At 44.0% G+C, this 24,366-nt stretch overlaps 1 protein-coding gene across 5 annotated transcripts in view; it reads left to right on the top strand.

The window, feature by feature from the left end:
- Positions 1–23,923, top strand: part of LOC146175637 (ribosomal protein S6 kinase alpha-5-like) — a 254,621-nt gene extending 230,698 nt beyond the window's left edge. For 3 of the 5 annotated variants that reach the window (XM_084582030.1, XM_084582032.1, XM_084582031.1), the window contains exons 3-14: positions 3,125–3,343; positions 3,974–4,089; positions 5,529–5,639; positions 7,087–7,274; positions 7,899–8,049; positions 9,381–9,542; positions 10,136–10,255; positions 12,554–12,630; positions 13,250–13,394; positions 14,517–14,687; positions 16,497–16,709; positions 19,686–23,923. In XM_084582030.1, the coding sequence (XP_084438156.1) occupies positions 3,125–3,343; positions 3,974–4,089; positions 5,529–5,639; positions 7,087–7,274; positions 7,899–8,049; positions 9,381–9,542; positions 10,136–10,255; positions 12,554–12,630; positions 13,250–13,394; positions 14,517–14,687; positions 16,497–16,709; positions 19,686–20,780 (2,768 nt within the window). In that variant the 3' untranslated portion in view covers positions 20,781–23,923. Of the gene's footprint in view, positions 1–1,828; positions 1,978–2,510; positions 2,900–3,124; positions 3,344–3,973; positions 4,090–5,528; positions 5,640–7,086; positions 7,275–7,898; positions 8,050–9,380; positions 9,543–10,135; positions 10,256–12,553; positions 12,631–13,249; positions 13,395–14,516; positions 14,688–16,496; positions 16,710–19,685 lie in introns of those variants that run through there. The other 2 variants (XM_084582033.1, XM_084582034.1) reach the window with 2 other exon arrangements.
- The last annotated feature ends 443 nt before the right edge of the window (positions 23,924–24,366 follow it).

The raw sequence follows: 24,366 nt of genomic DNA, 5'->3' as shown, positions 1-24,366 counted from the left end.
GAGTCGATGTGCATGCTGACGTAACCTTTATGTTGCTTTCTATGTTCTCATTGCCTATAGGGTGCAAAATTACAAAGAGACCAGCCGCATGTCATCAACATCATCATCATCCCCATCACTGTGGATTTTCTCGGTCGACACTACAGCCCGTACTGATTGACTGAAAAATACTTTATTGAGAGTTAAGAGAGGATGATGTGTAATGAGGTCTATACTCCGTGACTCCTGCGGCTGCCGCTGCTATTCGTGCGCGTGTGACGACAACCCTTTGAGCCTTATAGTTGACACTGCATTTGGGTCATCAGGTGGATTGTTTGGGCATATTATATGGTGCAGGCCTGCCTTCTAGCAAAGTTTGCACCTGGGGTCGCAGCCCGTAAACAGGAAGGCGGCTGTGAACGCATCCGTGAAAGGAAATAGAAAAAAGTCGAAGGATTAGTAGTGCACAATTAGCAAACGCACGCAGGGAAGCGTGGGTGCCCTTACTTTGGTCTTACTGAAGGAAATACAAATAATACAAAATTAATGAAACCCTTGGCATCGGTTCTTCTGAAGCCCAGAATGTGGAAACCGGTTAGAAAAAAAAAAAAAAAAAGAGAGAGAGAGAGAGAGAGAGAGAGAAAAAAAACACCTTGGTTTGCCTACAGTTCAGCTGCTTAAATATGGGGGTGCTCATGTTATCCATCCATCTACACACCCGAAACACATGGTCAGCATATGAAATACTCAATCTGGAGCTAGATTTTATTTACCCGCAGCATAACGTGGAGTGCATGCAAGGTTGGTCTGACACCTCGCGACCTTTATGATAAATGTGGAGCGCAACAGTTAAGCTTACAGCCATAGCAGCGCGCTGCCCACCGCCTTTGTGTGCTCTCGCGATGCGCGCGTTACGTCTGACCTCGAGTCCGTTGTCCCTTTGGAAACTGAAGCCTTTGTGGGCGAAGATGCTGTGAGGAGATGAGAGCAGGCGACGCCAAGGGTTTCGTAAGTCGTTCTTCGTGTCCGTTACGTAGTAGAGGCGCAGCCAGGCAGCCCATATAACGAGAACAGTGATCGCAGGAGGTCTTGTTCTCGGTGAAAGGGACGCATGCATAATCAGGTCACGTATAACGAACGATACAGCATGGACGGTTTTAGTTTGCGTCAAGCAACACGCAGTCGCGTTTGGCTGTCGAGGAAAAATTTTGTCACTTTCCTGGCCTTTTTTCTTTTGTCGCACATTTCCAGCCAGTATAGTCTGCAAAAGAGAAAAGAGAAGGAACAAAGATAGATCGGTGCAATCTCATCAAGTTCTTGCAGGCAAGTGAGGACGTGCGATGTTTCAACAGCTTAACGCTTGTGCTACAATATTCTGCTGCTTCCGTTGGCTGAGACGTCTGGAGCTATATCAGAGAGGCACTTGCTATTTTTAAAACCGTCAAGTGCTAAACCTGACGTGCTTCCCCCGTCACCTTCGCTATTTCTTAACGACTTCTTGTTTTTTTATCAGCCACGCAACGTAGTTTTTAAAGGTATGCTGAGGACGGCTATCCAATTATTGCTGCAAGTAAAAATGGATACCTTGCTCCTTTTGACTGTGTTGACGCTTGTCCATTGCTTGTCTGCCAGTTTTGAAAATGCTCCCGCCAGCCGTTTGAATCGTGAGAGCGGTCTCTCTAGACCTTGGTCTCTCTGTGATTCGAGCGCTGTGATTGGTTTTTGCAGGGCAACGTTACTACTGATTATTTTTAGTGTTTTAGAATATTTGTAATTTTGTCATTCTTTTAACGTACCACCAAGCAAAACTACAACACATATCTGTTTTCCCACCTTAGGCTTGTAGCCGATCTCTGGGCGGCCAACATGGCGGCCAACTGCATCCGAAACTAGAACGACCGAAACGAGAACGTACTAATTCTACCATGGAACGTCCACGATGGACATATATATTTCATCTGGCTCTGTGCACGAGATGCAAATGATTAGGCGATGGCAGTAAGCATGTTCAAATCTGCATGGAAGACAGGGGGTGATCTTAGCTAGAAGAAATGAAAGGCAGAGAAGAAATTGAAAGCGGGATTAGGTTATCTGGGGCGGAACTCCACTTTCAAGCACGACCTCCTGCTGCGTGACTACTTGCAAGCTCTCAACTGTCCTTCCGCATTGAACGCACTTACCTTGCCTGGCCATTTAGTCAACCAGTGGACCAACGTTCACGGCTGCGCGCACAACCGTCATTTCGATTCACGGATTTGGCGTAGCGCGCCCCAAAGTTCGGCACCATGCCCTGCCCAGTGTTGCGCATGGCTGTCTCTGCTTCTCTCAGAGCTCGTGTGTCAGCGCCGCCATATGTTGTTCGGCATGCCGCGCGTTTTCGAGAAGTGGCACGGATTCGCTGCATAAAACGCGCCCGAGCTGTGCACGCTGCGCTAGCTACATGCACGGCGCGCTGAAAAGACTGGGTGAAGGCTGTGTGCGCCGTACGCATTCATCCGTGCCTTGCCAGAGCCGCACACGCTAGAAGAAAAAAAAAAAAAGGACGCACACGTCGCCTCTCGAGCTAGCGCGCGCGGACGACGCCGACACGGACTTTCTCGATCTCGGAGAAATGCGCGCTGCACCACGCTGTGACGGCGACGGACGAAACGTCAGTAGGCGAGTGCGGAACAAGAGAGCACAATGCGCACCAACGCGTGAAAAAAGAGCATGACTGACGTGCACGCAGTATTGGGCCGAGTTGAGATGAAGCTGAGGCGCCGAGAGAGGATAGTTGTGAAGGGCCTCACGCACGATCTGTCGCCCTTGTCCTGCCATTGTAAATTTGGTTATGAAAAGAAGAAGGAGCCAATGGGATAGGAAAGGTTGTACCTAGCAGACGACGGTGTAGGCTGTCGTTCAGCGTGACGTAGGTGTTTGTGTACGTGCCGCTTTCTTCTGGATTTTTTCTCTTGGGAAAACTCACCCCGGTGGATGCATGTGGTTACGGTTTTTGGTTGCACAGCAGTGAGGTACAGAAGTGAGAATGTTAAGTTACAAGTCCTCAGTGCTGTGGTTTAGCAAATGATATAACATGTAGGTGGTATGACATCACAGAATTCTTTCTATATACTCAATGTCAATTTTCTTCTTTTTTCTGCTGCAGCCTATGGAAAGGTGTTCCTGGTGCGTAAAGTCGGTGGCCACGACCATGGCAAGCTGTACGCCATGAAGGTCCTCAAGAAGGCATCCATTGTCCAGAAGCAGAAGACCCTGGAGCACACACGAACCGAGCGCCAAGTCCTCGAGGCCATCCGGCAGTCTCCATTCCTGGTGACACTCCACTACGCCTTCCAAACAGATGCCAAGCTGCACCTTATCCTTGGTGTGTTAAGCTCTTGCATTGAAACTGTTGCACATTGAATTTTGTTTGGTGCTGCTTTGTTTGGAGAGCTTGATTTGTTTGGAGAACATGAGCAATTTTGTTTGGAGAGCATGATGTCCACTTATAGTTCACTTTCGGACATATGAAGTGCATCATCATTCTGCTGACATGGTGCAGTGACTTTTCCTGTACCCGCTAAAAATCTTTCTGGCACTATATGTCACAACATGTAGAAATTGAGAAGAAAGGCTGCTACGTATCTCCGTATGATGCTGCAATCCTGTGTCCCTCTCTTGAATAAGCTGTAACAAAAATATGTACCAGCTGCAATTCTTTGATAGTTGTTATTGTCATTATGACATTTTATTGAAATTGACATATTTTTGCAAGTGGCACCAAGTGTCCATTTGCATTATGGTGTAATTAATGTTACTTTAAGCATAATTATTTTGTGCCAAATCTAGCTTCAAGTGTCACTTGAGTTTAAGAGATATTATTAGGGGATGCCAGGCTTCCTGCTACTGTTTTTTTTTAGTGCTCGGATATGCCTTATGAATTAATTCTGTCTTGCACTTGATCTGTTGGCAGAGTTTATGAAGCTCACTGTTTGTGTTTTGTTTTTGCCTGCAGACTATGTCAGTGGAGGAGAGCTGTTCACACATCTGTACCAAAGAGACCACTTCACTGAGTCTGAGGTCAAGATTTACATTGGAGAGATTGTGCTGGCCCTTGAGCACTTGCACAAGGTGAGAACTGCCATTCTGTTTCTCTTTTACACTTCTCCCTTTTTCCTTATTCTCTGAGCAGAATGGTGGTACTCGGAGTATATAAGATTTTAAATACACGTTTAGCTCTTTTGCGCATCCTGTGCTCAAGAAACAGCAAACATTCTGCTTTTCTTTACAATGGTTGGCTACATAAGTGCATCGTGCAATAGGACAAAGTGTTGAATACACAAGTTTAGCCTCTTCTTCGCCTTGTCTCTCTATTGCGTAGACACAAAACAGGAGCAGCATTTTACATTTCGTTGGATGATGACTCTACTTAAAAGTATGTTGCTAGTACAAGGTGTGTGTATGTATACGAACCACATGTCCACAGTTTGTACTGGGGAAGGCTGAAACATACTGTTGACTGACATCATATATAAAAAATAGAGGTAGTATTCTGTAGGAGGTAGCACTATTTACTAACTCAGTGGCATTCTTCCACCCCAGATTCTTGCCTACCAAATCAATACTGAGGAATGGGACACAAGGCACTTTTCTTCGGCTGTGTTGTTTCAGCCTACCTTTCAAAACTGCTCCATTGCTTTTACTCAGATTAATGCATACATCAGCAAACCCACATCTGCACATTCTTCCTGTATTGTGTTTGTAGAAGCTTCTTGTATCACCGAATAGAGCCATTGTCTCAAAACTTTGGAAAACGCTCGGCGCAATGCGACTGTCCAGTTGCACAGACAGATGTCTCAGGGAGCAAAAGAAAAAAAATATGGCGAAAGGAGCTACCTCGACAGTGCAAGAGTAGTCAAGGCAAATGAATAAGGGCAACCCAAAGGACAGCTGTCTTTTGTTTTCCTGCAAAGAACCCTGCAGCATGTCATAATCCCATGGCCAGCTAGCTTTTCTTTCACCTGGGAAGTGGGAAGCACTCTGCTTTGCTTATGATTTATGTACTGATTATGCATTGTTTGAACGAAGGAAAGGCTACAGCCGCAAAGATTGGAGAAAGCACTGTCTTTGAATCTTTACAACGGCACAGCCTTGTGGCAGCAAGGTTAGATCTTGCGTGAATATTAAGAGAGCCTGACAGAAGCAGTCCTTGGAGGCTATCACCTCAGATTTTCCTGTCTTTGAACGAGGAAGCTAGACTCACCGACACTCTTGCTCGAAGGGGGGCTGCCCCGGCGATCCAACAACCAGGATAAAAGTGCAAAACCTTCCTTTTCGCTCTGTCTTATCTCTTTCTCACCCTTATGATGGAGTGATTCTGGTGCTGCCATTTTGAAGTGTCACTTTGCAAGTATTTTGATAGAGTAATTTGTGGCGTTTTAAAATGTTGTGCAGCTATGCTGACACTAGAACTGTAGAATAGTTAGGTGATGAAAGTTCTGTGTCCGCTTGTGGCTCTATGCTTGATGTGCTTTAATGCTCCTGTCTATTCTGTGCTCACTTGTCTACAGCTGGGCATAATCTACCGAGACATCAAGCTGGAGAACATCCTTCTGGACAGCCAAGGACACATTGTCCTGACAGACTTTGGACTGAGCAAGGAGTTCCTTCCCCATGAGAAGGCAAGCGGCAGTAGCAGCCCTCGTGACCCACTTTTTGCCGAAACCCAGCATGGCTTGTCGCTCTCTCCCCTAACTCTCCTTGCAAGGGTCGTTTCTGCTCTCACCCTTTCCTTGCTCTGACCCCTTCCTCTCCTAAACTGCAGCAGAGCGTTTCAAAAAAATGCGGTGATGATGGAGCTTCCGTGTCCTTCAGGCATTTCTCTTGAGTGTTTCTTTTCTTCCGGAGCTCTGCAGCTGTTCAGTGTTTTGTGGCGTTGAGCTGGGTTTTGCCATCAGTGCAAAGACAAGTTTTGTGGTAGGGATTTTCCGTATCAAATGCACTTTTTCTGGTGTTCAGAAGGCGAATGTAAGGAATGTGATGCAACTGACCTAGTTAAATGTATGTATCACTAGGAGTTGATCAAACAGTCTTGAAAGTCAATACAGTTTTACCGAAAAAAGAAAAACGAAAAGACACCTGTCAAACCTTGTTAAACCTTGTTTCATTTAAAAAACAACCTCACAGGTTTACCAGTGCAATAAATCATGTATTATTTCATGTAGCAGTGCATTAAACTTTATCTTTCTCCTCCATCAATTATAATGCAGTATCGCCGTACAACTTAATTGCCATAATCTTGGGTTTGATCATCTTAAGTGATATTTGTAATCTCCTACATTGCTTTAAAATTAACCGGTCCAATGACAATTTCGTCCCACTGTGCTCTTGGTTCCTTCGTTTAGCAAAAGTTGTAGCGACTGCAACACCAGTATGTGAATCAATCGATTCCACATTGCCACATTGTTTCCATTGTATTGTTTCCATTGTATCGTTTCCATGAATTTCCTCTTTGCTTTGCACCCATCACCTCTGCCTTATTCATTCTGCACTGCTCATTCGTTCTTTAATTCTTCTAGTCTTAATGATCTATATTTAAGATTGTGCAATTAATACTTTTCACAAACTGAATCAAATGCAAATACATATAGAATATCTCCACTGATATTTTCTACTTTCACTATTAATCATGCGATATGCTCAATAGTGTGAAACACTGGAGCACCAACAGGGATGCTGTGATTAGGTGCTATAAATTACTGACTCGAAACTATATCTATTAGAAAACTCGACGCTAATTTGCACCAATTCACTATGATAACTCCACGAGCATCCTGTTACTCTTGTAGAAAAAATAACTTTCATTGATGACAAGAGAGAATGAACTCGAGCTGCAAGACGGCAACAAACACGATGAGGGTGAGGAGGAAGAGGAGAAAAACTTAAAGCCTTTAAGTTGTTTGATTAGGTCGAGTAATTGAATAAGGAAAAATTCTTTTCAGTATTCTAATTTTGATATGTTTTTGTAATGCTATCTACTTACCACATTCCTTCATTTTCCTCGCTTTGAGACAAGGCTCTAGAATATGTGGGAGTGTTATCTTTGTGTTTCTTGTCGCCTTCTGACAGGACCAGAGGACGTACTCATTCTGTGGAACTATCGAGTACATGGCGCCTGAAGTGGTGCGTGGAGGAAGCACGGGCCATGACTTCAGCGTCGACTGGTGGAGTGTCGGAGTTCTCACGTACGAGCTTCTCACGGGAGCGTCACCATTCACCGTCGAAGGGGAGCGCAATAACCAAGCTGAGATCTCCAAGTAAGTGACCTTTTTTCTTTTTTTTGCTGAATATAGGAAGCAATATCAATTGAGGGATTAGAGGCACCAAATGTTTGTTGCGTTCTCTCATTGGAGTGATGTGCACAACGTTAGTTAGCAAACATGAACAGCTCCATGAATTGCTTGAATTTCTTTCCTCTTCCTTTGTTTCACTTTTAATGGCTAAAAGATAGTCATGACCTAAAAGATGAATGGACTTTTTGTGAGGCATACAAACACTACAGTGCAGTGTTGCTGCTCTCTTTGTTTCTCAGCTTGCACACAAGCCTTCTGAACAATTTGAATGGCAAGAAACGAGCAAGCAGTGGCTATATGTCATGGCGTTTGTATGCATCACTTGATCTCAACTCATCCTTTATGTCGCAGCCTTCATTCGCCTGTTGAGATTGAAACGACATAAGGAGTTCGGTTATTCAGCTGGTACAGTTCACGTGCAGAATTTATAATTCTAAAATAGGATTGAAAGAAGCAAAATTGAAAGGAAGATATGAACGTGCGGAAATATACTGTCATAGCCTGGCAATATGGGTGTGCAATACATTGTTAGGATTGGTAGAATAATCATGGGCAGCTTCCTTATTTTCACCTTCACTGTGTTTTCAGGCGGATACTCAAAAGCCAGCCGCCCATGCCCGACAACATTTCCGGTGACGTCAAAGACTTCATCCAGAAGTTACTTGTAAAGGACCCAAGGAAACGGCTCGGTGGTGGAATCGATGATGCCTTCGAACTGAAGAAGCATAGGTTTTTCAAGGTGGGTAGTTCAGCAGTTATCCGTAGGTTAATAAGACTGCGCAGGGTTCTAAAATGCATTAACATTGCATTACTATTTGCGTATACAAGCAGGTAAATGCTTACAGAGATCAATAATAGCAAAACACCTATTTTTCTTTGCAGATATGCCAGAACAGACATACCTAGCTTAACTATGAATGTGCAGATTACACTAAAAATACCGCATCTGCAATAATTTGTATAATCTGGAGCATGTTGCATATCAACCGAATGCATGTTGCTGTGATCTGTGACATTATTACCTTATTGATGAATCAGGGAGTTTTGTTCTAGCTTTAGGAACTTGCGTGTTTTCCGCTTCTTGGAACAATTTTAACTGTAGGCTACCGCGAAGAGAGAGAAAGAATGTTACGAAAAATTGCTTTTCCCGTTACTTGCTGTGTGGTGCCGCTCAACTGGTATCTCTCCTCACAAAGGTAAAGCAAGTGTGAAAGCTAGCCAATAAAGGAGAGTAAGAAAGGACGATAGAGAGGACCATGGACGGTCAGATCTGCCATATTTGGCAGGCATTGTAAAACTAACGAAGGCGCTGGTGCGTCATTCCGTGAACATTGAGTTCACGCAATAAGTGTACAGTCAACATGCACAGTCATTCTGTGCATACTGGGTACACACAATAAATATACGCATGATCTAGTTTGGAATTGTAGTTAATATATAAAGTGTTTATCATATGTGTAAACACTTGAAAACAAGCTGATATCACATAACAGCCCTTACTTACTATTCTAAAATATGAAATACCAATAGAATAAGTTAACATAAATTTGCATAATCGATTACCCATAATGCGCTGGCCTTTCTACTATTTAAGCACGGTGACCGCTTCATGCTGTGTAAATTATAGTTTCTGATCCATGGAACCGCAATCACCAGTGGCACCCTGGAAAGCATACGCATGCAGTGATTTTCGTCGTATCCGTGAGGGATACTGACCAATGAGCTAATTTATTCAGCACTTTTGCAAGTGTAAACTGAGCTTCAACCAGCAATAAAGTAAGGAGGCATACAACAGATCACAGCCAGGGCAGCAGTAGATTTCAATAAGTGATATCTGGAGCATAAGTATGGTTAGTAACCAGCTGATATCACAGCATATTTTAACAGGTACGAAATGCAGAAGTAGCTAGCGACATGCTTGAGTTGTCAGTGCACCAGTGCGGGCTGAAAAGTTACATAGTATGTACTAATCTGTGGAAAATAAAGAAATTCCATTGCAATGCTGAGCCATTTCTTGTTACTTAGAAAAATTATTTTGCAAACCTAACCAAAATACCTCACTGCTTACAGGGTCTAGACTGGGAGGACCTTGCTACGAAAAGGATTGCAGCACCCTTTGTTCCAAAGATTGCTGGCGAACTGGACGTAAGCAATTTCGCTGAAGAATTCACCTCGATGGTTCCTGCCGACTCTCCTGCACTGGCGCCCATGAGTGATGACAAAGTCTTCAAGGTGGGGCTTTAATCTTATCTTCTGTGTCTCTTCAGGGGTTCTAATCTTATCTCTAATCTTCAGTGTCAATAGATGTCCACTAACACTGAATATTTGGGGCCGAAGTGAGCTTGTCTGTGATTAAACAGCGATAGCAGTGCAGAGTCTATCACTATTTTGGAGCATTTAGAAATTTATAAGGTATCCTGTGGTTTTGTATGTTTTGACGTAAAAAAAAAAAAAAAAAAGGTTTTGTCACACTAAATGAGTTTTATTTACTTTTTGCTCTTTAACAGCAATCTCAGATTGTTAGTTATGAACGCATACATAGCTTCTGGGTGAAGGAAGTGGTAGCATGCATCGTTCTCATGAAGCTTCTTTGAGTGATTTTAGTAACGACGCAGATCTAACAGCATATTTCTGAAATTTTTACCATCCTCATTTTCAGTTGTTTTCTTTCTCTTTTCCTATCCTTGCAATCGTTCTAAAATGTAACAAGTGCCACTTAGGTGTACTAGTCTCTCTACTAGATTATTTCATGACCGCATACAATGCTGGGTGCATCTCGTAGTATAACGTGGTCCTAAGCTCAGGAACTTGCTTATCTCTGACAGGGCTACTCCTATGTTGCACCATCCGTGCTGTTTAGTGACAACATCCTCACCGACGAACTGCTCGGATGTACCAATGACAGTCGGCCTAACATGTCTCAGCTGCTCGCTGCAAAGTTCAAGGTAAGTTGAAGTTTTTGCTTTCTTCATTTTAAGCTCAGTCTATTTTGTCTATGTCTATATGTATCTGTCTATTAGTGCTTCGCTAGTCATATTGTGTTGCTAAGTAACTCTGGGGATGAACTGCAAAGAATGATTGATGACCTAGACAGGAAAAGTAGAAAGGTAGGCTTGAAAATCAATATGCAAAAGACTAAGGTAATGTTCAACAGCCTCGGAAAGGAACGGCAGTTTACGTTAGGTAGTGAAGCACTGGAAGTAGTAGGCGAATATGTCTACTTAGGACAGGTAGTAACCGCAGATCCGGACCATGAAAGGGAAGTAACAAGGAGAATAAGATTGAGATGGAGCGCATTTGGCAAGCACTCACAGATTATGACTAACAGATTACCAGTATCGCTCAAGAGGAAAGTATACAACAGTTGCATCTTACCTGTACTCGCCTATGGGGCTGAAACATGGAGGCTAACGAAAAGGGTTCTACTTAAGTTGAGGACAACACAGAGGGCGATGGAATGAAAAATGGTTGAGGTAACGTTAAGAAATAGGAAGCATGCAGACTGGGTCAGAGAAATAACTCAGGTTACTGACATTATAGTGGAAATCAAGAAGAAGAAATGGGCATGGACAGGACATGTAGTGCGAAGAGAGGATAACCGATGGTCGCCTAGGGTAGCAAACTATTTCAAGGGAAGGCAAGCGTAGCAGGGGGTGACAGAAAGTAAGGTGGGCAGATAAGATTAGGAAGTCAGCAAGGGTTGCATGGATGTAGCTTGCACAGGTTTGCATTAATTGGAAGGACGTGGGAGAGGCCTTTTCCCTGTCAGTGGGTGTAGTCAGGCCACTGCTGCTTCTGCTGACGATGATGTGGTCACTGTATGCTTCCACCGCATCAGTTATCTGAGAGTTTCACTTTACAGGGTGTGACCTGGGAAACTTGGAAAACCTGTAATTGTCAGGAAAATTTTGCTTACGTGGAAAAATAGGGGAAATACCAGGAAGACCATCAGAAATGTCACCAAGTTGGTGAACTGGCCTGACTGAAATTAACATAGGGGTCTGGCATGAATTTTTATGACACCATTTTAATGAGTGCCCAGTACGAGCTGTTTTTTGCATTGTCATGAAATCTTTTCACTTCTGACATTATCGGGGACAAAAGTCATAAAACACGTGAACAGTACGCAACTGAAGTTGGAATATGTGGAGTTTGTGCAATTTCGGTGTTGCTTGCGAGGCACTAAGCCTCAGCAGCATGGCATCAAAATCTTGATTTGTAATGCTTGCTCTAAGGTCATGCCAATCTAATTTTGTTGCTTTGAATAGATATCATATTGGCCATAATCTACAGCCATTTTGTTTTCCCGTTTCTTCCGTTGTCATGGAATTTTGGCTGAAACAATCGTGAAAAACATGGGGAAGCCAGAAAATTAAAAAAACACCAGCCCTCTAGATGCCCTTTTAATACTGGGGGCAGGCTGATACCCCAATCACATAACACTTCGCCAAGGTCTTTACTTCAAAGGAGGTTTATTTCTCTAAAGGGGAAAAAACCAAAAAGGAGCAGCGGCGTAGCTACACGGCAAGTTCAAAAGAGAGAAATACGATGATGGTGATGATGATGGTCGACGATCGACGCAATACCCATTAGCGTCATCTGTCGACCAGCAAAATCACTTTAAATAAAAACGGCTGAACTAAACTTTGGCAATATGAAATAAATAGTACATTAGCCAGCAAATACTGCCCAACGAAAAATGAGCGCACAACAAAAATATGAAGTAAAAACACTGCATAAGAAGGTAAGCAAAGCATGTGTATGTCGATGCGGCTGCTGAAAACAATTGAAATGGTAGCTCAAGAGTCCGGATTTTTTAAGTTCATTGAAATGTGAAATTAACCCTTGAATGAATTGGGTTTAAATTAAATTAAAATTATATTTGGGTCAACGCTTTTGACTTCTCAGCTCGCTCACTGGCGCTCATGTTTGGGCTGCTCCTTTACACAGCGCAGAGTCCGCTGACGACCGCCTTTCCCGTCATAGGCCTTTTTTGCAAAGGTCTCGAGACTTTGCCATGTAGCTGCGCGCCAACCGTCTTCGGAGTAAAGAACCTTAATCCCAAAGACCTTACAAGTGCTCGTGTGACAGAGGTATAAGACTCTCAGTACAGCTGGGACTTTAGTTAGTTAGTTAGGCTTAGACTTTAGTTTTCACTGACTTGCATCACTTAGCAGCAAAATATGGTTCTTGGTCCTTTTGAATGGTACTTTATACGTGACTTTCTTTTGTTTTTCTTGCAGAATTCTGCATTCTTTCAAAACTACGACCTCATCACGAGGGAAGGAATCCTGGGTGATGGTAGCTACTCTGTCTGCAGGTGAGTTTTGCATGTGTCTTTCTTATTCAGATGAAAATGTTTGAATATTTCATTCATTATTAGCTGTGGGTTACACAGTTGAGGACTACTTTTCTCTGGCTCAGTGTACACTGGTTCAGGTTGGAAAGCAAAGTTTGTGCGATCTGTTTTGGACAAAAGCTTGCACAATTACTACCCTACAAATTGCAGTTTTTTGTTGTTGCTATTATTGTGCATGGTGAATGAGTGTTTTGGAGCACCTATACCGATTCAAGGGAAAAACAAGCTTTCCATTATTTTGTTTCGCGCCGTCCACTACACCTTCTCTTTCTCTCTTTCCACTTTCACTCCCATCTTTCTCCCCTTCATTACAGGGAGTGTCAGGTGTCCACAGAAACAAGTGTGACAGATACTCCGCCTTTCCCTTCCTGTGAACCGATTATTATTATTATTGTTATAAGATTGTGAAATAACGCTTTTATGGCATAAAACTGCAATTTTATTTCGGTCACTTTTATTAGAGTAAAATTAACGGCACGGCAATAACTATATAATTAAGGCAAATAGGACGTGTGAATACCACCTGTGAAGTTTTATAGCGGCACTCGCGTCGTGTTAAGACAATTGTTCAACTCTGCAGGAAATGCATCAACAAGAAAACTGGCCTCGCCTATGCGGTGAAGATTGTCAGTCGTCGCATCGACACCACCCAGGAAGTGCAGCTGCTGAGGATGTGCCAGGGACATCCCAACATCGTGCAGTTTGTCGAAGCCTTCCAGGATGAGGTCAGTACCACCTTGTTTTTGCAACATGTTGAATTCGGTTGGTACCCAAAACACTGAGACTTTATAGTGAGTGTATTCATTTTTTTCTGTGTCAACATACATGGAAGAAGACGGAACCTTTGAAACTGATAGAAATGGGGGCATTAGAGGCTTGTTAGGGAAAGTTAATTACTAATTGTTTTACTTGAGTTTTAATTTTGAATATTGAGAGTATCAGATGACATGCTACCAGGAATGGAACCTGTTCCTCCCTCATTTTGTATGTATTGCCTTAGAAACTGATGCACAGTAGCATCTTTTCAGCTTCGAGTTGGTGCAGTATGTTCCGGTATGCCAGTGTATGGTGCAGCACAATACAGTACAGTATGGCATGGTATGTGTGGTTAGAGGTTGGACTTCTTGTTTTAAGCAGAATGAAAAATTGATTCATTCATGCCAAAACTGATTTTCGAAATTCGAAATTCATAGGTCAGTATTACTGGCATGCAGACTACAACTAGCTAGGGATGATAACTTATAACGATGATAACTATTTATGATAAGCATTTATAACTGTTTAAGTCTGCAGGAATAGTGATGATGTGAGGACTCGGCAATTTGGGCCTTAAGAGCAGATGCAATGGAAGCATCCTGGCTTTATCGGGAGAGAAGAATAATTTATTATTCAACTGTAGAAACCAGGGGCGCGGTGTGACAGAAATGCTGTTGTGGAGGACTTCAGGTTGGTTTTGACCATGTGGGGGTTCTTGAATGTGCACCAATATTTTGCAGAGGATATAAAAATGTTTGCATTATTCCTCCATTGAAGTGTGGCTGCTGTGGCCAGAATTTTCAGGATTTAATTCTGTGTCCATGGGGCACTTTGTCAAGTTAGCTTCCACTAAAAAATAGTTAATCGATTGCTGACTTCCTTTTTAAAAGAAAAAAAAACTGACAAAAATGTTTGCACACACATTTTTTGCTGTCAAAGACTGTTGGTGTCTTCCGTATCTATCCTCATCGTTTCACCATTCTGTTCATGAGTTTGGCTCAACAGTAAGCACCCGTCTTTACGCTGCTGTGGCATGTTTTCTCTTTAAAATTTAAAAAAATTTTAAAAAATCTTAAATCTTTTTTCCGCAGGCTCACACATACATTGTTCTTGAACTGCTGACTGGTGGCGAGCTGCTGGAGAGGATACGCAGGCGGGCACGCTTCACGGAGAGCGAGGCATGCCGCATCTTCCGTCGTCTCGTCTCTGCCGTCCACTTCATGCACTCAAGGGGTGTGGTGCACAGGGACCTTAAGCCAGAGGTGAGCATCTCCAAAAAATTTTAACAGTCTTAAAAAGGGGCACACCAGCTGTCCTGATAAGGAGAATTCAGAAGCAGTTTGTGAAGCGTTTAATGCTTACAAACAGCATTCTGCACTTTCAAACATGGAACACTCACATAAAATGTGCAAGCGATGGGACACGAGATGACATTCCGTGTTTTGTGTTTGTCTTTTGTGCAATATTTTTGTGCTTAAATATGAGTCACCTAGCTCAACATAGTGCTCTACTTTGGTATTGTGTATGCTTCAAGGAGAAAGCTTTGCAGAAATTTTAGCGAACCTAGTGAATTTTAGTGAAAATCTGCCTGTCTCACGGTCAGATCACACAAAAGAAGCAACCTAGTGGTCACATCAAATGAATGTGGCCAGCGAAAGTTTCAGTAGCTTGTCATGGGGCCCAGAGTTACTTTTAGCCCTGAAAAACCTTCCAGAATGTCCCGGTAAATAAACTGAACTGAATTGAAAGTAGTTGCATTAACCAATTGAACCACCCTTTAACACGGCTATAGCAGCTCTGATAAGGGGTAACATGCCGAGAAAATCCGGATTTGTTGAGATGATGTTACGTTACATTTGGAACGGAAAACGTAAGAGGTAACTTAAACATTGTATGCACTGCGATCACAAGGTAGCGACATGACTTCAGTGTCATAAGGGCATTGAATAAATGAAGTAAATTGCACTGAAAGGAAATTAGAATTCAGGTGAGACGAGAATCAAAGCTCTGATCCAGGGGTTACGAGTCAGACATGCTTTTTCCTTAGGCTATGCAGGCGCACTCATATGTGTTGGTTAAAGTAGGGCTTTATATCTGTGTTGCCTGGTCTTCCGGGTGACTGTACATGAATAAGAATCACCAAGGGCAACCTCTAAAAGCAGAGCATCACATTTTTTCATTTCTTATACAATTGAACCTCGATATACTTAACTATATACTCAACTCTTTGAAAGGCTAAAATTTGCGTTTTTCTCTGTGGATTTGCTTGTTAGCGAGTGGCAGTGCTGCACATTTCTATCTTGCACTTTCGCTGAGATTACTGCGGTTTAATTAAACTTACGCCATTGTCCATTACTGCTCTGTACCCCTGGAACCGAGCACGAGCTTCCATTTCTACCAAAAAAATCAAGCTGAGAAAAGCTCGGTTAATCAAGCTTCGAATGGGCAATCAAGGGTGTGATCATTCCCATGTGTGCAGCAAGCAAGATTTCGTCTAGGGAGTTTGTGCTAAACAATTTGGTGAATAGGAGCCGAAGGACCGATGCGTGCATTTACATTCTTCCTCTTACCACTTGCGAAGCTAATGAAGACTGATTAATGCAGGTTGGAGTATATGCTGGCTTCTTTGTGGAGCAGTAAGTACCCTTTCAGTACAAGGAGGAAGACTTGCACAAAAGTCTGAAGGTTTCAAATTTCTTCTCAATGAAAGCATTGGTGCCCGACAACGAAAATTCCACTGAAGTGAACTAAATGATTCCGCTGCCATGCAGAGCGTTATGCATGACGTGTTGTCCTGGGCAGCTTCAGCAGTACGGAAGCAGTAATTTCAAACAACCAAGAAAGCAAATCAACATGAGCAAGAACATGACAGGTCCCGATCTGCCGAGTCACGGCTCTACGAAACCACACTACCGCGGGAAAAACAAACATTTGCCCGAAGCCCTAGCAGCAACGATTGCAGTCTGTGTACAAAAACTGTCCAACTTGCCTGCTCTTAACTTCAAGCCCCGCCCAGGGCACGAAGTCCTTCACCTTGTTTACACCTGGGACCATTTTCTCTCGCTGTGCAGAACCTGCTGTTCACAGACAGTTCAGAAAATGCCACTGTCAAGGTGGTGGACTTTGGCTTTGCACGCCTGAAGCCACAGGACAATCAGCTCATGAAGACGCCCTGTTTCACTCTCAACTACGCTGCACCCGAGGTCCTCAGGCAGGCCAGCCCTGGCAATGCCACCGCTGGCTACAGCGAGTCCTGCGACCTGTGGAGCTTAGGAGTTATACTGGTACGGCTGCTGTGTTCTTTGATTTCTCTTTTAGCGCGATAACGTTAAGGGCCCCATTCACCGAAAATGCGGCGTCGGTGTTGTGAGCGAAAAGTCATGAGCATGGCTCTGGCAAGCAGTAGCTGGCAAGCGGTAGCTGGTAGCTGACATGGCTGCTCACTGACTGGCCGTAGGGTTGCCCGACATCACGTTGGGCAGGACCAGCCTTGCCCTGTCCTCTTCTTCCCTGTGTCTCGTCCTTTGGCTGGTTAAGTATGAACCATTACCAACTTGCCCAGTCGTCAACCTTGTTGGGCAGGAGCTGCCAACTCGGGCCATCCTTTCATGTGGAAGGGTGATATCAGAATCAGCCTACCAGGACGTGCGAGGTCTGCATTCTGGTTACCCCTAGGCCACGCAGGCACGTTATATCGCTTGGTTAAAGCAGGGGTTTATATGTGGGCTGGTAGCCTATGCTATCGCGTCATCCTTTGGTGTCCCGCTTAATTTTTTGTTGTTGCTTTCTTTACTTGCTCAAGTGATCAGGTTCTAAAGTAGCACTACTTGTGCTTCAAAAGACACTCATTTTCGTAGTCACTGAGAGGCATATCTTCAAGGAACATAGGTTAACGTAACTATTGACATTATGTTGCTAGACCCAGTGCAGTGGTTCTGTGGGTAGGGTGCTTGATAGCTGATCCTGATGATGCATGTTGAATCCCAGCCTCTCCAGGCACATTTCGATGGAGACATCACGCATGGCATCCATGTACCGTGCACTTTTAAGAACCCCAAGTGGCCAAAAGCAGTGGAGCCTTCCACTACGGCATCCTTTATAGTCAATACCGCTTTGGGACTTTGAGCCCCGTGTACTTTATACCATTGTTAGGTCAAAGTTTATACGATAAGCTCCTGTTTAACGTTTCTGATTTCAGTCGTTTGTAGTCTAAAGGGGAGCCCTACATATTTACTAGCCTCACACTTTTTGTCCCTTGGTAACAACCAGGTCATGGATGCCTCTAGACCATGTTGAGCACTTTGCGTTGAACATGTTCCAGAAATATCTGTATTAGACATATGAAATTGCAGTTAAAGAGGTACAAGGCTGTTGTCTGCAAGGTGGTTTTTCAGAAAGGGATCATAGAACTTTAAAAACCATTTTGTGCCTCTGCATCTGATGTTCTATTTTTTTCAAGGGGGGGGGGGGGGGGGGGGGGGGGGGTTCTTTGAGACTGCTGCCCAGAGCAGGTAGCACATGGTATCCATGAGATAAACTGTAACGTGCCTCGGATATTTGTGCCACAGAAAATGCTTGTAGGTAGAAATAACAATCCAGGGACATCATCTAGGCACCCTTTCGCCTGGTTCGTGATACTTTAAGTACAAATATTAAGGTGAAATCCTTTAATGCTTCATCGTTCGTGACAGAAAGTTGTCAGCAGAGGTGTCATGCTTTCGAGAGCAAAAGTTAAAAATAAATGAATAAACTTTGTCTCCACCGGGAATCGAACCTCCATCCCTTGGATTCCCAGCCCAGCACTTTACCAACTACGGCACGCCTCGGATTTCTTAATTTTTTTCAGCATGGTATTTATTACATGCTTTCAAATTCAGCGTAGAGCTATAAACATTATTTACAGAGTAATCAGCCTGTAGGCGAAAAGTCCAATTGAAACATACAACACAACATCACAAAACTAGAATACAACTTAGCACAACTTCACTAAAACGGTGGCAAGGAGAGACAACACATCATTAATGGCAGCCAGTCCGGTTGATAGTCACTATCTTTGTAAGTGTCTCTAAGCTGGTGTATCATCTGGCCGAAATGAGTAGCGGGGGAGACTAGGGGCTCAGCATTCCGATCGTTTCATGATCCAAGGCATGGCGTACAAGGAATGCCACGCCTCGGATTGTGAAACGCTCTTCATAATTCCCCTTGTTTACCATGAGGATGATAGCGGGATTCCGTGAGTGACAGATACTGCGCCTTTCCTTTCCTGTAAACGAATCATAGAACACCGGTGAACTTTGATGGGTTGAATGAAATGCTGGTTGTGTTTGACAAGGGGGTGCACGATGTACCGTCACGAGGTAGTGGCGTCTCCAGGCGATTCATGCATATACGAAGCTGACCCCGCCTTGCGTCCCGACCAGGCGTCAGTGTGGCGCCTTTCATTTGCCGCTTTTCCTCAAACGCACCACACAGAAAACAGAAGGAAACCCAGATGTCTAGGAAGCGGTAGTACAGGAGGCATCAGCAACATTTCAAATTGATTTACAGGATAGAAAAGGTGCAGTATCTGTCACAATTCTTCGCTGACACATGTACCACGCTGTAAAGGAAGGGAGGAAATGAGGAGTGAAAGAAGAGCGGGAGATAGAGGTGCCGTAGTGGAGGGCTGTGATGCACCGCGCTCTAATGGCTTTCACCTCATCGCACTTTAGTGGTTTAAAGTGCTCTCCAGAATTTTTTCCAAAGGCTTGAACAAAAAGCTTGCTGTAGTAGCCCAACAGAAATCACTCAATGGAAGATTGTTATTGGATGTATCGGTTGCATGTACCATACACTCATTACTTGATGTTTCATGTCATGCCGGATGCATACAGGCACATACACACATACTGGGAACCTAGAAGCACTGGTTCCTTTGATTACTGAGAGTGGTGGCAACTCGAATGCTTCTAATAGCTTGAAATGGTGCGTTTGCATTTCTTCGCAGCCCAACCAATACATAGAAGGTTTGTTTAAGCAGGCTAATGATTAGGCATGAACAATCAAACAGCTGCCTCGTGTGCCTAACACAGGGTGCATATGAAACTTTGCAGCCAAGTTTGTTTTTACATCGGTAAATTTATTTCGCGAGTAGAAACTGAGAAGTCATTTTTCAAGCATTGTAACTTGTGTCCCCCCCCCCGCACCGTGATGAGCGGCAAGGCAAAGCGTTATATCTGACTTCCATTTCTGCCATTTTTTTCTCTCTCATCTCTGCACAGTACACCATGCTGTCTGGCAAGGCTCCATTCCAGACGCCCAGCCGCAACGCCAGTGCAGCTGCACTCATGCAACGGATCCGCGAGGGCGAGTTCAGCTTCTCGGGCCCCCAGTGGGAGCCCGTCTCGGACCAGGCCAAGGACGTCATCCGTGGTCTCCTCACCGTCGAGGCACAGCGTCGACTCACAATGGCCGAGCTTCGCGCACACCCATGGGTCCACACACGGAGCAGCCACTGGTCGGCATCCCTCATGACACCCGATGTCCTTAGCTCGTCGTCTTCACCTCGCGCCACCGAGTCCGCCGTGCGTGCCACCTTTGACGCATTCCACCTTGCCACTCGCGGTGGCTTCCGCCTGCTCGACGTCTCAGCGGCACCCCTGGCCCAGCGTCGGAGACTCAAACGCAACTCGGCAGATGTCCGAAGCGACTCTTCGGTGTCAACTAGCAGCGGGAGCTCGTTCACGTCGACGTCCTCATCGTCGTCTTCCTCCTCATCGGCGTCGCACAACTCTGCTGCTGCTGCCTCGACACGCTCGCTGGGCTTTGTGCCGGCACGCGAAGACTCGGCTCGCGGCGTGGACAGTGTCTTCACATACCCGGAAACCAAAGTTGCTGCTTACCTCTCCACACTTCCCGATGTTGTCGAGCTACCCGAAGAATCCGGGATAAGGGCGGATATCGAAACTATGACGGTGGACCTTGCGACGACTGGCTTGGCTACTACGGCGAAGCCTGTCAGGCCAGAAGCCATTGGGTCACCTGCGATTGCCGCCACCATTTTGCCAGAAAATTCACGGGACAGAGAAACCAAAGCCACTCCTTCCTTGTCATCACTGCCAACGATACCAGAGACAGCTGAGACGCTTGAAGAAAGCCGAGCTGAAAGTGGGCCAAGCACCGAGCAGATGACGTCTGCGGAACAGGAAGGCCCTGTGACGCGCTCTCGTAGGAAGCGGCCTTCACCACAAGAGAATACAGCGATGACAACATGCCTTTCAGATGACGAGTCAGAGAAGAGTGAGCCGAACACGAAGAAGTCGAGAAGGCGATCACCACAAAAGTCATCACCCAAATGTAACCGAAAACAACGGTAGCAGTAGCTTAGAATCTGCTCTCATTCACACATTCGTGGCTTAGCCAAATGGAGACGTAGTGTAAGAAAGCTTTCTCATTTCATACTGTAAATATTGGAATCATCTTACAAATGTTTCAATAAGAAAGTGGGAACACTTACACGAGTTTATAGGGTATTTATAACTAAGGCATTGATTGTGTTCTCTCTTACGACAATGTGAATTGCGTGAAAGTCACGTTTCCCAGCATTTTTTTTTTATTAAGTTATTTCTCTGCAATGACAGTAACGCACCTTGCATCTTCAAAGGACGCTAGCACGTTCTAAGAAAGATTATATGAGTGAGACCTTATGCGAAGAAGGGTTTTAACAAAGGCTATGTGTAGCTGAAAGAAATGGAGAGGAGCATTTGGCTGTGCCGAGCAAGTCTTGCCAAGAAACGGACTGATCTACCGTTGCGGACAGGTTTTCATTTCTTCTTTGGCGGGTACAGCAATGGTTGCATGAAAGGAGGCTGTTCCACGTGAGAATTGTTCAAAATCTGCTTCTATTATTCTAGCAAGTAATAGCGCGTCGCTGAATAAGCCAGTTTTAGTTACATATGGCTTGCAGTCGGTTCAAGTACTTACACGACGTTTTTAGCTCGGTGCTTGTGGAACAGCCAGGCTCTGTAAAGTGTGATAGGAATGATCTAGAAAATTTCATTGTAGCCATCTCTGCCTGCATCTATTTATTGTTATGGCCATTCTTGTGGGAAGTTGATCATACAAGAAAGTAGCTGAGCATATTGAGAAAAGTAAATACATCTTTGCATAAAACTTCGATGTAGCTTTGTTCTGTTAATGGTAATGCACAAAACTGTTTCATTCCTTGCCATTGTTGCCATCAACGTGCTTGTAGTTCATGTACAGTTCATCTGTTAGTCATGACCATCATCACATCATCTTGTCATGTTGTTATGTGAATTGCTTGAAGCAATGAAAAGAGATTTTGATTAACCATATCGCAGCATTGCAGAAGCAATAGCACGTGCTGCATGATTTCTGTCCATCATGCCTGTCGAAATGGTCATCCAAATTTCAAAAAGTCACCAATCATTTAAGCCATCTTTCTATTTAATTGCAATCTTTGCCTTGGTGATGACTTGATAAATGGCCTCCATAGGCCATACATTTTGCTTTTGCTAGCTGCCTGTATCTGGAACACTTTTCCAGTGCTTTATCTGAGCAGCTAATGGTCAGACCGTACAAGGCACGGAGAGGTTGCCAAATGCTCTTTAATAGCCAGGCATTGTTATCTTTTGTGTTGTGATAGAGAGGTTAACTGATAACAGCGTACCCATGCTCATCCAGTTGTTGTTTTCTTGTTGGATTTGTGCAAGTGCCGCTTCTCAAATGCTTATTGAACTGATGAGAAAGAGGGGTATTTTTTTAAGATAGAACCTGGTCGACATATTTACATTATACGCTAATACTTGGTGGCCTTTTCCTGTGCCAATCTGCTATAACTCTTGCATTGGCATATGACATTGTCGTAGTAGCTATTTCTTGCTGTTCTACCTAAACAGGCAGCTTAGCGTTTGGCAGACTGCAAATGCTTATCGAAACTCTTAGCCTTTGACACATCATCTGTGTGTCTTCAAGATCAATGACTCCTAGCCTAAACATTTGTGTTGGTATCGTACAAGAAACAAAAGTTTGCCAAGCCTAAGCTTGCTTGTTTTCGCCTCATTAGAGATAAGGCCTGTGTTTGTCTCCGAGCAAGCACTTTGTTACATTTTCACTGCGAGATGGCAGCCATGCTTTTGGCTCAGAGTAGCACAAACAGGCGTAAAGCTTGTGTGATATCGATCGCTTACATTTAGACACATCAGCCGTACTTGCTAGACAATTCAGTCTGCAAAAAAAAAGGTGCTGTCGTATGCTTCTCGGTCATTGGTAGCATACATCACAAAGCACCACTTGTGTATAACTCTGTGTGCCAATCACCGGTATCAAAGCTGCCTTTTAGGGAAATGCTATCAAATTACCATCGACACTATCATCTACGAGCAGCCACTGCACAGTATCATGCTGCCTCTCTCAGACATCAAGACAAATCAGTGAGAATAGGATTATTATCTGGAATTCATAGATAGACCAGGAAGCCGGTGGGGAGAGAGATATTTTTGTATAGCAGCAGCGAATAGTGGTGTGTGGCCCTAGCCTCCGAGTAACTTCCTCTGCGGTTATTTATTCACGGAAATATTGCAAACAGGCAGCGACACATCCAGAGTATTGGTCGCACATTTCAAAAGCCTGAGTTAAGAAATTTTATGGAAACCTTGCCTTAATTGACGAGAACAAATAGTTTTTGTAAGCGCGACAGCTAGTCACGAAATGGCCTATGTACTTTTATGCGCTGGAAGTTTAATTTCCAACCTACCAGAGAGACCGGCAGGTTGCGATGATTGCGACAAGACAATGGCGTGCCAGTTCCACGAGGGCGCCTTGCTTTGCACAAAGCAGATGTGTGGAACGAGCTCTCATGGCGGAGGCGGGAGGAAGTGTGCCTGCTTCTGTGTAACTAGTCCAGTCATCAAACCTCTTTGTGATAGCTTGTCCAGGAATAAAATAGATTGTGCGCGTGTGTACATCTTACCTCTGTAGGCATGGTTATTTTTGCAAACTAATTAGATGTCCTTTGCACTAACTGCACAGATGAAGTATGCATGCAGACATCTCGATAGAATCTCTATGCCTCGCTTTATTTTTTCTGGGCAACCATTTAAACTTGTACAGTAGAGCTGTCAGTTTGTTTGTTGACCATTCCTGAGAGTGTGTGCGCACAAATTGTAACATAAGAGGCATGTGCAAAGTGTTTATATTGTTGAAGAAGAAAAAGAAGCGGCATAAATGTATGACAATGTGTAAATAGTTATTGCACTGGCTCCTTTTATTATATTATTCCTGTTGTTCAGAATCGAGCTAGATGGTTGAGCAAAGGTGGCGAATCATTCACACCAGTGCACATGTTTGTGATGATGGCGGATGATGCATTGTTTTTAGTCGCCTTCAGTTTTACTCTTCATGTGCTGTCGTGCTTCCAATATCTTCTGACAGAGTGTTTGACATATGGTGACATTATCCATGTTGGGTTGCAAAATAAATGTGATTTCTCAGTTAATTGTGCCTCTTGAATCATTTTCGGGCTTCTGTATGTTACGGCCATCATTGACTGGAACTATATAGGGCTTTCAAAGCATTAGCTATGCATGAGCAATGCTACCTGATTCAGTAGTATTAAAGGTGAGACTCCTGCCACTTAACAGAGCCTCAGCCAAGTGAACACCTGTTTCACCAGGAAAAAGGGGCCATTGAGTGAAAGAGCTCAGAGTTAAAGATGGCAGTGTTTATTTACACCTTTACAATGTCAGAGAAAGATTGAATTGGACTCGGCCACATTAGCTGCCGAGAATTATAGTGTTCACCTTTTGTGAACACTAGGACAAGGGTGGAATAATTGATGAGAGACCATCCTGATAACCTGAATTTCCCATACATTCATGGACATGCCATTCCATCAGGTTCTGGCTTGAGGTTGAAGAAGATGATCCACGCCTGAGCTTC

Source organism: Amblyomma maculatum, chromosome 10, assembly GCF_055883805.1.
Source record: "Amblyomma maculatum isolate TAMU_Amacu chromosome 10, ASM5588380v1, whole genome shotgun sequence".
NCBI classification, from domain to species: domain Eukaryota; kingdom Metazoa; phylum Arthropoda; class Arachnida; order Ixodida; family Ixodidae; genus Amblyomma; species Amblyomma maculatum.
Note: the sequence above shows the minus strand (reverse complement) of the source record. Positions and strands in the feature narration are given on the sequence as shown.